Source organism: Leptodactylus fuscus, chromosome 3 (assembly GCF_031893055.1).
Source record: "Leptodactylus fuscus isolate aLepFus1 chromosome 3, aLepFus1.hap2, whole genome shotgun sequence".
Classification (NCBI taxonomy): Eukaryota; Metazoa; Chordata; class Amphibia; order Anura; family Leptodactylidae; genus Leptodactylus; species Leptodactylus fuscus.
Window position 1 is genome coordinate 107,500,561 of NC_134267.1, and position 15,143 is coordinate 107,515,703.

General features: G+C 41.1%; 1 protein-coding gene across 1 annotated transcript in view; it reads right to left on the bottom strand.

Moving 5' to 3' along the window:
- FIG4 (FIG4 phosphoinositide 5-phosphatase) overlaps positions 1-15,143 on the bottom strand; it is a 212,580-nt gene that overhangs the window by 82,455 nt on the left and 114,982 nt on the right. Inside the window, exons 18-20 of the mRNA XM_075268134.1 lie at positions 11,491-11,549; positions 8,209-8,356; positions 8,024-8,107 (exon numbers count right to left, since the gene is read on the bottom strand). Of these exons, the coding sequence (XP_075124235.1) occupies positions 8,024-8,107; positions 8,209-8,356; positions 11,491-11,549 (291 nt within the window). The remainder of the gene's footprint in view (positions 1-8,023; positions 8,108-8,208; positions 8,357-11,490; positions 11,550-15,143) is intronic.

Consider the following 15,143-nt stretch of genomic DNA (forward strand, 5'->3'; position numbering starts at 1 on the left):
AATCTCCTGCAGTTCAAACCGAGCATCAGTTTGGGGTAGAAAGGTGATTTGAGTGCCTTTGAACGTGGCATGGATGTTGGTGCCAGAAGGGCTGGTCTGAGTATTTCATAAACTGCTGATCTACTGGGATTTTCACGCACAACCATCTCTAGGGTTTACAGAGAATGGTCCGAAAAAGAAAAAACATCCTGTGAGCGGCAGTTCTGTGGGCGGAAATGCGTTGTTGATGCCAGAGGTCAGAGGAGAATGGCCAGACTGGTTCGAGCTGATAGAAAGGCAACAGTGACTCAAATAGCCACCCGTTACAACCAAGGTAGCCAGAAGAGCATCTCTGAATGCACAGTACGTCGAACTTTGAGGCAGATGGGCTACAGCAGCAGAAGACCACACCGGGTGCCACTCCTTTCAGCTAAGAACAGGAAACTGAGGCTACAATTTGCACAAGCTCATCGAAATTGGACAATTGAAGATTGGAAAAACGTTGCCTGGTCTGATGAGTCTCGATTTCTGCTGCGACATTCGGATGGTAGGGTCAGAATTTGGCGTCAACAACATGAAAGCATGGATCCATCCTGCCTTGTATCAACGGTTCAGGCTGGTGGTGGTGGTGTCATGGTGTGGGGAATATTTTCTTGGTACTCTTTGGGCCCCTTGGTACCAATTGAGCATCGTTGCAACGCCAAAGCCTACCTGAGTATTGTTGCTGACCATGTCCATCCCTTTATGACCACAATGTACCCAACATCTGATGGCTACTTTCAGCAGGATAATGCGCCATGTCATAAAGCTGGAATCATCTCAGACTGGTTTCTTGAACATGACAAGGAGTTTACTGTACTCCAATGGCCTCCACAGTCACCAGATCTCAATCCAATAGAGCATCTTTGGGATGTGGTGGAACGGGAGATTCGCATCATGGATGTGCAGCCGACAAATCTGCGGCAACTGTGTGATGCCATCATGTCAATATGGACCAAAATCTCTGAGGAATGCTTCCAGCACCTTGTTGAATCTATGCCACGAAGAATTGAGGCAGTTCTGAAGGCAAAAGGGGGTCCAACCCGTTACTAGCATGGTGTACCTAATAAAGTGGCCGGTGAGTGTATATAATAATAATCGGAGACCCAGGGCAGGGTACAAAGATAAAAAAAACAATATTACTTGCCTATCACTGGCTCCGGTGCGGTCCCTGCTAATATCGGCCATCTTCAATGACACACGGGACGTCACTTAATCTTGGCCTGCATCGCGACGCAGGCTCCGGCCATGTGACATCAGGGACATCACACAAGTAGGCCTGAAGCCAGGAGAGGAAAGTCAATAGGGCCTGTTACCGGCTAAAGTTACTCACACAATCACTGGATTTAAATAACAGTGATACAAAGAGTCCAAAGCAAAATAAAGCCAAGAAAAGGCTGCACAAGGGATTCAGCACTGCAGTGGATGTATTTGTAGCTAATTTTTGAAAGCTCAATAACCCCATTAAATCTTCTAATGTGGTTCTATCACACTGGAACGCATTAGACAATCAGGTGTACGGAACCTGACAGTCCATGGAGTAGAAACATACAGCACTGTACACTGTGTAGTATCCATATTGGGGTTACTGCAGTCTAATTTCCATTCAAGTGAACACTGTATAGTCCTTGGGGCAAGGTGGGTTGAATATGTGTGCAGTCATCCTTAAACTGTATTTAATATGATATTTTTTTGTACTTCCTAATATTCAAAAGCTTCTGCAGCTGGAAATAATAAACTCCTCATAGATTCTTCCTAGAACACCTGGTTCTAAACATGATCCTATGTCCATCTGTGCAATTTATCTTCTTTCTCTGGATTTATACAAACAACATAAATAGATCTGCAATGTTAATGAGTGAATCAGCGCGCTAGGGCTCCTAATAACAGTGTCCATCAAAGCAGTGCATTTAGTAACTGGCTTTGTTTTATGGTACAGATCAGACAGCACGTTGCAATAAACTGGTAATAAAGGAATGAACATAGATTTAAATTAGCCTTAGAGGAACAAGACACAGGGCTCTAACAATTAACAGTACAAGATCAAACAATACATTTGAAATTATTTATTATTATTATTATTATTATTTATTTATTTATATAGCACCATTAATTCCATGGTGCTTTACATTTGGGAGTTACATACAATACACAGAATACACAGGTAGATATAATACTAACAATGACTGACTGGCACAGTGGGGTAGAGGGCCCTGCCCGCGAGGGCTTACAATCTATTAAAACTTAAAGGGTTTATCTTGTTTCTAGTACTGATGGTAATTCTTAGGACAGGTCATCAATATTAGATCTAGGGGTCTGACATCCAGGACCACCACAAGTAACCTGTACTGAGACAGCGCGGCTCAGGCCCAAACTATATAGCCGATACCATGGATGAAGCAGCACAGTCCCATTGAATTCTATGGAGATCCGACACCCGGATTCTCCACCAATTGTTGTAGGTCTTCAATGTTGCCCAATATGGAATACAACAGAGATGGGTGGCTCAATAATAGTGGAGATGTTGAGAGACTCCCAACCCTCCTACCCACCAACATGACCTATCCGGGAATGTGGTGATACTTATCATTCCAAATGAAGTGAAAGATGGCCCGCTGGAGATCATGAAGATCCAAATGAAAATGCACCACTGGGGAGGTTTCAAAGAAGTACAAGAGATTGGGAAGCAGGGTCATCTTCACTGCAGTGATGCTATCCAGTAGGGAAATATGCAGGAGCGATTTTTAATCACGGAACAGTTTAGGGTAGTTTACCGCATACAGGGTAGAGTAGGATGAAGATACATGGATGTCAATGAAAATCAAAATTGGCTTGGAAGAGCTGAACAGTTGCCCTAGGAATATTCGGGGGAAGGGGGTCCTTGGTTTTGGAGGGATTGATTTTATAACCCATAATCACATAGAACAGCCAGAAGATTGTGAAGGGAGATGTGAACGTTCATGAGGGCAAGGAGAACATCATCTGCGAAAAGGCTAATTTTGAAGTCCCGATTCCTAACCCTAATACCCATGATGTCTGGGTGTAAGCAACTCACCACTTTCTGATATCTCTCATTTCATATTTCAGTAAGTTGTTTTTTAATATAGCAAACCAAATTATATCAATCAAATCACATTTGTTGTCGAGAGCCTTCCAGAACTATATTTTTAGATATCACTTGTGTTTGTGTGCTGATTATTTGCATTTATGTGTTATTTAACTATTGTTTGCTTAAATAAAAAAGCTCCTATTTTATGTTGCCATCTTGAACCCAGTAATAAAATACAAAGTTATAACCTATCCTACAATATACCGTATTTTTTGGACTATAAGACGCACTGGATAATAAGACGCACCTAGGTTTTAGAGGAAGAAAATAGGGAAAAAAAATTTGGAAGCAAAAAATGGTAAAATATTTAATATATGGGAGTTGTAGTTTTGCAACAGCTGCAAGGCCACATTGACAGGTGACCCTGCAGCTGTACGGGGACGCATAGAGTGTTTTTTTTTGCGGGGCCAGAAGTACTTTTTAGTTATACCATTTTGGGGACTATCTATTGCTTAGATCACCTTGTATTGAAAAAAACCCCGGCGGTTTATGATATATGATTTTCTACTTTTATATATATATTCTAGGGACAGGAGGTGATTTCGAACTTTTATTTATTTCATATTTTTAGTATATATTTTTAAAGCTTTTTTTTTTTTTTTTTTACTATTTTATTCCTCCCCGGGGGCTTGAACCTGCGGTCACTTGATTGCAAGTCCCATAGACGGCAATACAACTATATTGCCGTCAATGGGACATTCTGTCTATTAGTATTACGGCTGGTCATAGACCCAGCCGCAATACTAATATAGCCGTGACAAGCCTGGGAGCCTCAGTAGGCTCCCGGCTCTCACCCGAACAGGTCGGCTCCTGCGATATCGCCACGCAGGAGCCGGCCTGCAACTTCACAGGTACGGGGCCGGTGGGGACCGGCCCCGGGAGAGAAGGGGCCGCTGATACAGACTACAGACCCGGCATCCGCTGTACTAGAGAGGCGGATGCCGGCGAGGGATAGACGCCATCACAGGTGCCGGGGCCTGAGACATCACTACGCTCCTCTGCCCTGCATGAAGCCAGCGGCGGGGGGACGGAGGAGCAGAATAGCATCGCCGCTGCTGGCTTCATGCAGGGCAGAGGAGCGCAGCGATGTCTCAGGCCCCGGAACCTGCATCTATCCCTTGCCGGCATCCGTCTCTCTAGTACAGCGGATGCCAGGCGCCACATTCCGACTATAAGACGCACCCTTCTTTTCCCCCCAAATTTGGGGGGGAAAAAGTGCGTCTTATAGTCCAAAAAATACGGTAATTCTGTTACTCTTTTCTATGTTACATGGAATAACCCAGCTTATATTCACCACAGTGCCCTTAAAAGGGTTCTCCCATCTCATTCTTGTACAGAACGGACTCCATGTTATCTATGTGTTTACTTAAGAGAGATAACAGACTTGGCTTTATCAGCAAATTGCAATTAGCTGACGGGATTGCCCTGTCAGGACTAAGTGATGTCACTTGTCCTATCTCCCAGGTCCGTGGTGATAGCAACGCTGTGTAAACAATGGGACCAATAAAGTCACATAGCTGGAGAACAAAGCAAAGCAATATATTTAGAAAAAGGCTTCAATTTACATAAGCTACCAGTATAGTTGGGTTCCTTGAGATGGGAAAACACCTTTAAAAAACACTGTCTGCACCCAGTAAGTCTGGTAACTACTTGTCTCATGATACCTTACTGAATCAAGTTAAGCTACAAGGCATTCCAAAGTGGAGGAAAGCTACAGATGTATGTCTGAAGAAACCCTGTGGATTTTCTCCTATGCAATATCATTTGTGTCAGATTCACTGTGCCCCCATATAAAAGTATAAACCCCATATGCAGAGAAGCAGAAATGACTGGTTAGTAATCGCTTTACATCATCTACAGGAAACAGGAATCATCCTGGTAGAGACTCAGCAACAACAGCAGCAAACACAATACACAGTATAAAGATTTTGGATCCTCACCAAGTACATTCCTGGACTGTTATACATCATCTATATACATTCTGTATGATATTTTAATATTTACAGTAAATGGCATCAAACATTATGAAGAGAAGCTTGAAATTTCCTTCAAAAGTGTTATGTGAGAAAAACAAAGCTTACAATGCATTCCCTGCACTAAGAAGCTTTTTAACAAATATATATCCAAGTCTCCCAGATCTCTGATTAACAGCTTTGCAGGGCACACTTAGAGAGGCCAGAAGTTACATTCTTCTGTCTCCCGTCCTGAAGCTCTGACAATTGATTACATTACTGACTCGACTCTAGAGTGTGGAATCAGTGATGTCACAGAGAACCAATGCAGCAAATGGGAAGGCAACACACAGACACTTCTGGCGCCCTGCCATTTAGTTGTAAAGTTAAGTGCTTCCCCCTTGTACAGTCAACAGGAACATAAAAGACCTATGCCTGTCCCAGTTGTTAGCAAAAAAATAGTCTACAAAAAATATTCATTAAAAGGTAGGATACTAACAACCTATTGGTTGCAGAACGGGGGATAAAGGGGTTTTCCTTAATGTGCCAGGTCAATCTGACCATGGACATAATCTGCATGGAATTTTTATGCTCCTCCCTCCCCCCCATCCCGCAGGTGCCAGGTCTTTAAATAATGGAAAACCTCTCTGCACTTTAAATTCTATATGCAAGAAAGATCCTGGATGTGAGAAAGGCACATCACAAATGTTTTCATTGTTGTTAAAAACCTAATAAGTTGGATAATAAAAAGCTATTATTAAGCAATATGCAGAGTTGCCTTCATAAGTATAACTGAATGAAACTTTGGCAATTCTTTGTAACAGAAAGCCCTATAAATTAAACTATGTTGCTTGATTTCTAAGAAAACACAAGGGGAAAAAAATACTGCACGCAAATTCACAATAATGTCTCTCATCATGAAGTAATTGAAAAGATAAGAGGCGTAATGACTGGCACAGCAGTGACAACACAATACCTACCTAGCTGAAGATCAAATCCCTGGCTGATTCTGGTGATGAGAACATGAGCCCTGAGATATGCAGAAACTAAGCCAGAAACACATCAATTTAGTATCTCTCTAACAAACACGACAAAGAGCCAGCATGCAGATCACATGCTATACAGAACTGCGAGCCATTCCTACATAAATCAGCCTCATAGATGAGTTAGAGATTTCTATCCTATATAGACAATGTTACAAGTACAACATTTAATTTAATTTCATTAACTATATGCCAATCTGTACAAAACATATAATCATTGTTATTTTAAGGGAATTCTACCATTAGAATCAAATTTTTTCTCGTTCACACATAGGAATAGCCTTAAGAGAGGCTATTCTTCTCCTACCTTTAGAGGTCTTCTCCGCACCGCCGTTCGATAGAAATCTCGGTTGTCGTCTGTATGCAAATGAGTTCTCTCAGCACTGGGGGCGTCCCCAATGCTGCGAGAGAAATCTCCAGCGCTGCCTCCATCTTCTTCAGGAACGGCCTCTTCACGCGTCTTCTTCCGGCGCTGGTGGTCAAACTTCTAGGCTTCGAGCATAGGGCAGAGCTGACTGCGCATGCCCACAGGCCACAAGAAAATGGCCACTTACTTACCATTTTTCTTGTGGCCGCGGGCTAGCGCAGTCTGCTCTGCCTGGTAGAATCCCTTTTATAAAGTGTTGCAGCTGTTCATCTCACATTTTAAAAAAATTCACGGGGAGACCATGTTGGGGACATACACCTCTGTCCTCCCTTGTCAGCATAGACAGGGCAACATGGTGTGTGTGTTATGGTAGCTGCAACAAATAAGTTAATTGACAAAAATGTCATAGATTATTACAGTTCCCAGATAGACTGTGACAGATGAACAGTCTACAGAACTTTTTCTGAATATACACATTTGGCCTGCAACACATAGTAGAGTTACTCTTAAATCCCCAACACTCTGCTATACCTGCCCCAGTATAAACTGAAAAAATGAGAAGTGAAATACAAAAATTGTCAACCTATTGTGTCTGCCCTTTTGGCACTCTGAAAACTGGAATATTTTTTTTCCATATAGCCATTCAGGTAAAAAAAAAATAAATAAAAAATAAATAAAGAAAATGTGTTTATAATTAAAAAAAAATAAAAAAAAATAGTGCACTCATTACGCTCCATCATTTATGTTTGAAAATTATTAAAAAGAGATATTTAAAAAAATAAATAAATAAAAATCAGCCTTTCAGAGGTAGTTTGCTTTCAGGCAGAACAAACGGCAAGCTCTGAGAAACAGAAGTTACTATCAAACCTAGTTATTGAAAAGCATTTTTTTTTTTTTTTTTAACGCCGTATGTTAAAAGACCTTTATTCTTCATTTCAAGTCATAAATATGTTTAATCAATGTTTACTGAAGATTTTTCAAATGCAGTAGAAAAAGAAAAAACAGGCCTCACCCATGTAGAAAAGGCTAGGGGAGTACCCCGTCCAAAACTTTGGAAAATGATACATTAATAGCTTTGTGAGTAGAAGAAACGGTCGATAGGCCCAAATATAAGGAACAATAAAAACAACATCTTCAAACAAATGGGAGACAAATAGACGAATAGAGGGGGCACACAAAGAAAACAGCATCAGGAGGACACGGGGGGGGGGGGGGGGGCAACATGGGGAGAGCGGAACAATCAGCAACCTCCTAAAAAGCTAAGGAAAAATGAAGAGTAGCAAAGTAACTCTGAATCAGGAGATGAAAGAGGAGAACTCAGCAGACTCCTGAAACGGACGCCAGAGGGTCTCAAATTTAGAAGGATCAGAGGAGTCCTCTGCCACCAGGGCATCCATTCTCCATATTAGGAGAAGCTCCTGTGGAAACTCAACCAGGGAAGGCGCATTAGAGCTCCGCCAGTGCCTGGGAATGACAGTTCTAGTAGCTTCAAGTCATAAATATAATACAACAACAGTAGAATTGTCACGCTTACCCCAGAACAGATTTTCCAGTTTCATCTGGTTTCCGCACTGTAAATGGACTCGGATCGATGCCAACATTTTTTGGCATAAAATCTCTAAGAATTAAAATGACATATATCAGTACAATTTAAATAGTTTGAAATGTCATTGGTGCTTCTTTATGGTTAAATGAAATGTAAGCGTTACTGTAACTTACCTTGCAGAATTTGCCATAGACAAACAAAAGGTATCATCAAAACTGCTCAGTTCGTAAGGTCGAAAGAATTCTGTGTATATATTGATCTCCTCATTGCCTCGGTTATGCTTCTTTATTGTCATTTTCTTCAGGTTCTCAGCATTGGGAACTGTTAACAGAAGCATTTGGCAGGTTAGGTCTAATGTTAGTTAATTGTGATAGCAATCGGCAATTGTTTCATTATCCCTTTTAGCAAGTCAATAACTTACATAAGGTAAATAACACTATACACATATGGTCTAATTACATACCATATTAATTCACTTATGTCTGAAAATAGAGTATGAACTTTTACCTGTTCCCCTATAAAAATGACTAGCATCTTTTGTCGATTGATAAGAGCACCAAATAGGGGTGCCCTTTATCCCCACTTTTATACGTAAGAGATACAAATGTTATGCTTTATATTCTCACCTGCTCAAGGAACCTAACTCTTTTGGGGTCCTCACCTGCAGGCTTGGACTGGCCCTCCAAGGTACCGGTGAATCTCCAGGTGGACTCCATGCCTTTAGTGGGCCCTATCTGACCCCACCGCTTTTTTTTAACAGATAGTGGAGGATTGAACCTATCTGCGGCAACTACATTCTAGTCATTTCTATAGTGAGATCACTAGACTGAAGTTGCTGGAGGGAAGATTTACCAGGAGCAACTCCATTCTATATGCAACTCTAGCAGCAGCAGGGATCAGTAACTACCCCTGCTGAGTTCATACATGAGGGCTCTTGTGCAGACAGCAGGGACAACTGCCAACCCTGCTGCCGCTTAGTGTAAGGGATCGGGGCTTTGCGTCAGGGGCCGGGAGATGAATTTTCCTCTTGGCTGCTGTTAATGTTAATTAAGTGCAGAGGCACTAATGAGCAATGTGTTCCGGACACTATAATATTCCTCAATGCCCCCACCTACTGTATAACGCGCTTTAATACCCCCACTCACAAACCCCTTTCAGGAAAAAGCCAAACAAACTGATACTAATGCAACTGATATATATGAAGGTATCCTTAGTTCCTGGATGCCTTTTTTTAAAGGAAAAATGCAGAATACAGGTTTTAGATATTTGGTGTAGACTGGATGATCCTGGGTTTTTATACTAATTGCTGGATTTGGAAAGGATCTTTTTTCCAACAAGGACCTGTGCCTTCATCCAAACTCATCTATTATGTTGCTATGTGATCTACCCCTCTGAACAGGGTTTCATGCTATTGTGGAATTGTGGAGGAGTACGACCTTTCAGGAACTCATGGAAATGCAGATGAAGAGCTCACCAAAAACAGCCCGCTTATCTATTCCCCTGGGACCTCCCACACTACTGTCTTACAGCAGCATGCCCTGTGATTTCACACCACTGACACCTTATGCAACACCTGTAATTGTCTCAATGGGCTCAGGAAATGTTACCTTTATTTCAAACAAAGGAGCTTTCCGCAGAGGCATCCTTTACCAAAGGAAAATTTCTGTGAATCTAGCAGCTGCAATTCTTCATCCGAGATTTCTCTAGTTTCAAAGCCATTTTGAGCAGGATGTTTATGGAAAGAGATGGCCCCATTGCCTCTTCATTCCACTCTCCACCATTCAAATACCCCTTTCTTTTAATTTTCTTTACTTCTCTTTCTCTCAAGACGTCACTGTCCATCTCTATCAATTTCTCCAATTTTTAACTAAGCTCCTTTTCTATTGTCTTTTCCACTCACCACATTAGTTGTTAAATATACCGAGCTCTATCTCCTTTATATGTGGGCACAACTTCCTAGACCAAAGGCTTCATATTCCCACTTACTTGGCAAGGTACTCATATACGCATCTCCCTTTGAGTTGATTGAGCTCGTCTAAACCAGGAGACATAGTCTTCTACCCCATGACAAATCCTATCACCCCATCATCACAATGGGAAAATTGAGCCATGCCCATGGATTATATGCTAATCTGTAATATGATTAAATGCAATTGTTTATGACTGGCACCATAAATTTATTTCCAATTCAATTACTTAAATCACTTGTGATCCTCAATTTCATAACCCCCTGTAATGATTCCTAATAATCTGTCAAACACTACTAGACCAGTGAATGAAAACGATTTCACTCTTTACATTATATATTTATTCTTCACTAACAAGAATGAACAATGAACATGTCACTCTAAAGTAATACAATTATCCCCTGCAAAATCAAAATATCTGTTCAGATAAAAATCCATGCAATCTCAATATACAAATATTGGTGACAGTAGTTTAAAATTTACTTATAATGATAATCTAGCGTTTTGTTTTTAGTTATACAATTGAAATCGGTTCGGAATCTAATTTTGATGATGTTGTCAACCATGTCTAGGATCTGTAGCCATATCTATTTCCTGTTTCTACAAATCAGAGCAGAGCTCAATACTATGTACCTGCAAGGAACCTGAGATTGTGAGGATGTCATCACTGCAGGTCCCAAACTCTGCACCAACTACTGATAATAACACTGGAGAATGTAAAGGGAGTGTGTTATAGATCGGAACTATGGGCAGTACGTGAGAGAGGGAGCTATAGGAGGCACAGAAATGCTAGGATAGAACAACAGAAGGCAGGACAATTATGAACATGGTGGTTTTCAACAGAATCTGCCGGTAGAAGAGAGACCTCTTTTTTTGCACAGAAATCCATGCTAGAAATATATAGGTCACACAATGATCATGTGATTACCTGAAGAATGTGAGTAGACATCTATTACTATTGGGGGCACCAGTTATTGATATTTAGACCAAGACACTACAATGTCAGCCCTCTATACACATTTACAGTCAGCCAAAATAACAGCTTCTCAAATTCCAGTGTGTGCTACGTGAATGTCCACTGTTCCTGATCTGGATGCAGTTGACTGGAATTTGGCGGTTTGTTCTCATGCCTACATCTCACCAGCCATAAACAACAATTTAACACAACTTTATATGAACCACTAATCTTATCTAACGTACAAGTGAATAATTAGCAGTGACTCCATAGCATAGGCAAACTTCTCACTTGTGCTTATCATTGGTGACATCAATTTGAGGTGGGCTTTTGCTATTTAATATGAGATTTCCCAGCCCCTAAAAAAGAAGCATGGTGGGTCAAGGCTGACAGAGAAGACTGTAGATGTACCAATGTAGGTGTACCAATCAAGCATCAGCTATGTAAGGTAATCTCAGGCATTCGTCATTTTCTACTCAGTATCAACATCGGGAATCAACCCAAGTGCATTTCAAAACCTAAAGATCTCTTACCTTCATCAAGTGGTAATGGTAAATGTTCTAAGACACCTGGCGTCCACCAGAATGTGTAACTGAAAACAAAAATAAAATAATTTTAGAAGCCTCTAAGGCTCGAATGACATACCAACTTTTTGATTTAAGGAAGTCTGGCTGGATCAAAATGTCTCCCAAACCAATAATAGTGGTGTATAGGGGCCTTTAATAGGAGCAGAAACATACCATTGTAGTCACAAAACATTTTTTTATGGATATGTAAACCATCCTACAAGTGTACTGAAGCTGGTCCTGACTTGCCAGATTTACCAATAGTCTGCAGTTCCCAACAACACCCGTGTAGCTGTAACTGACTCACTGTGCAAGTGGTATAGATATGCATCTGGCATCACACTAGAATACACCAGTATCTGAGGCGATTTTTCCTTTGCAACCTTTATCATGGTTGTCTGAAGACAAATCTCCCAAATCGTACCTTTACCTGATGTACTTACAGGCTGATTTGCATATCCATAAAAAGATGAACATCTCTGCATTGCTTCTACAGTTTGTGACCAAAAATGCATGTTTCTGAAGGCCCCTACAACACGATTATTGGTATAGGGGGCATTTATGGACATGATAGTCTCCCTTTATTACTTTTTTTTATTAACTAAAAGACTGGAGTGTTTCCAATAGCAAGGAAAAATATGAAGAAATGGGGAAAAAAAAGAAATATTTATATTTGCAATCTCTTTTGTATTCAATTCAGAGTTATACAGTATCAAAACCCAAAAACTGCAACTATAAATCCTTTCTAAGGGTAAATGCAATGATACAAATAAAAAGAACAAACACCAAGCAGTGCATAGTGTATTACAATAGATACACAATGTAAAAACAATAAAACAGTTTTAAAAAGATGGCCTCTTGGCAAGACACAACAATCTTAGCACATGTGATCAAATCCTTGTCACTGGGCATAATACAGCAGCAGAATCTACAGCGCCTCTTGAAGGGCGTCAGAACAGTTGCAATTGTAACACCAGTTTCATATCCATTAATGGAGATGAAAGTGAGGAAGTAACAGTGCTTATCCAGGATTCACTCCAACAGAAAACTTTTATAACAAATGCACAACACGTTTTGGAGTCACAGTACCCCATTCTCAAGTGCAAATGTTGGAATACCAATATCCACAAATTATGATTTTATATAAGCATATCAAACTGAAAATTAACTCCTACTGGAGGAAACACAATAGGACCTACCCATTCAGTAAATCAACGTGGGCATGAATATATTGCATGAATGCAATAATATATTGAGATAAGTTCCTGGTTACACCAGAAATGATCAGTCTTTTTATGCCAATGCTATGTTTTCCTGCAATTCTATAAGTGAGATTATGCAGAGAACACTCGCACATATGTTTAGTCATATATATATATATATATATATATATATATATATATATATATATACACCCACTCTAAGTTGATATATATATATGTGTATATATATATATATATATATTTAATTTTTTAGATATTCTTACTTTTTTTTTTTTCTTACACGTATTGGTCCTCACAGGAACCTTTCCCAAATAAAGGACATTTTCCATCTATACAAGTTGCTGCCAGACCAGATTGTTTTTTTCTATATTATGTAACCTTCCGTTCTACAGATTGATTGAATGATCTGAAACTGTTGGCAATATGAGCACTAAAAGTCACCAAAGACTGAGACCATCAATTATGATTAGTGTAAACACAGTTCAGTTGATGAGGAAATGTATGTAATAGAAAAGCACGGAACAAAGTGAAACTGGGCATTAAAGGGGATGTCCAGGATAAAATTAAATCCTACACTAATCTAAACACCCTCCCTTTACCTACTTACTAAATAACAATTAATCAAAAATGAATATTTACCCATATCTCTGGAGCGATCATGTGCCCGCCCCAGGGGCATCTTCTGGTTATTCGCTGACAATCCAGTTCCCCATTTCCGAAAACGGAATGTTACCATTACTCCCTCCCGCCTTATCCGCTCCATCATATTTACCTCTCTTCCAGGCTCCTTCATGCGGTACGGCTCCCCCCTGATTTCTCACTGCCGCCACGTGTTACAAACCCAGCGCTCCTCTGTGCAGCCGATAATCCATCTCTACTGCGCAGACATGGGAGCAGCAGAGACCTGTGCAGTAGAGATTGATAGTTGGCTACAGAGCAGCGCTTGGTCTATAGCACGTGCAGGCAGTCAGAAAAGAAGGATGGGCCGTCCCACAGGAGGAAGACTGGAAGGAGGAGAGGTAAGTATATAATGGGGTCAGGGGCTGGGCTGAGTAGGAAGGGAAGGGCTAGTAGTGGGAGGGGGATAGCTAGAGAGACAGGGAAGTGGTGTATGGGAGGGAGGGAGTGAAGAGAGAGGGGTTAGTGTGAAAGTTACATAGCGGGAAGCTGCACCATGTAAACAAATACAGAAGATACCAGGAGTACCCAGAGACCCCAGAAATCACTCAATAAACTGCTAAAGGAATATGAGTGCATGTATTAACCCATTAATAGCACTAATTGGCCTTTAAAAAAAACAAAAAAAAAACAAAACAATTTTTTGCCTGGGGGAAAAAACCCTTTAAATATCTGAAAAATAAAAATGTTGAGAAAAAGTAGTAGGTCTACATATAAGTAAGCCAGTAAAACAATGAACTAATAACACATAAGGCTGATGGAAAGAAAAATGATTTCATAGGTACATACAGGGGCGTAACTACCGTGGTAGCAGCAGTAGCAGCTGCCACAGGGCCCGGGCCATTAGGGGGCCCGGTGACAGCTGCTACCGCTGTGTTTTTTTTGTTTTTTTTTTAAATAGTCCGTTATGGGCCCCATTCACTTGCCGATCCTGGTTGGGCCGGGATCGGCAAGTGACACCGCGGGCCCCACAAACACTATCATTATACTCGGGGGTCTTTGCAGACCCCCGAGTATAATGATCAGCGGACCAGGAGACATAAGGAACATAACAAACAGTGTTACTTACCTCTCCACGATCCTGCCTCCGGCCTCCCTCATTCGTGTCTGACGTCTCTGACGTCACATGACCCGGGTCTGCTTCCCGGGTCATGTGACGTCCGATGTCATTAATGCAGGACAAGAGCGGCAGCCGGTAGCCGACAGCCTAGGAGCCGGGCACAGGTAAGCAACTGTTTTTTAAAAAAATGTTTTTATTCCCCTGGGTCTCCGATTATTATACTCTGGGGTCTGAAAAGACCCCAGAGTATAATAATTGTTTATGGATGTCCACAGTGGGACATAATACTGTGTGCAGGGGTCACTATTGGGGTTAATACTGTGTGCAGGGGACACTATTGGGGTTAATTCTGTGTGCAGGGGACACTATTGGGGTTAATACTGTGTGCAGGAGACACTATTGAGGTTAATACTGTGTGCAGGGGCCACTATTGGGGTTAATACTGTGTGCAGGGGACACTATTGGGGTTAATTCTGTGTGCAGGGGACACTATTGGGGTTAATACTGTGTGCAGGGGACACTATTGGGGTTAATACTGTGTGCAGGAGACACTATTGGGGTTAATACTGTGTGCAGGGGTCACTATTGGGGTTAATACTGTGTGCACGGGACACTATTGGGGTTAATTCTGTGTGCAGGGGACACTATTGGGGTTAATA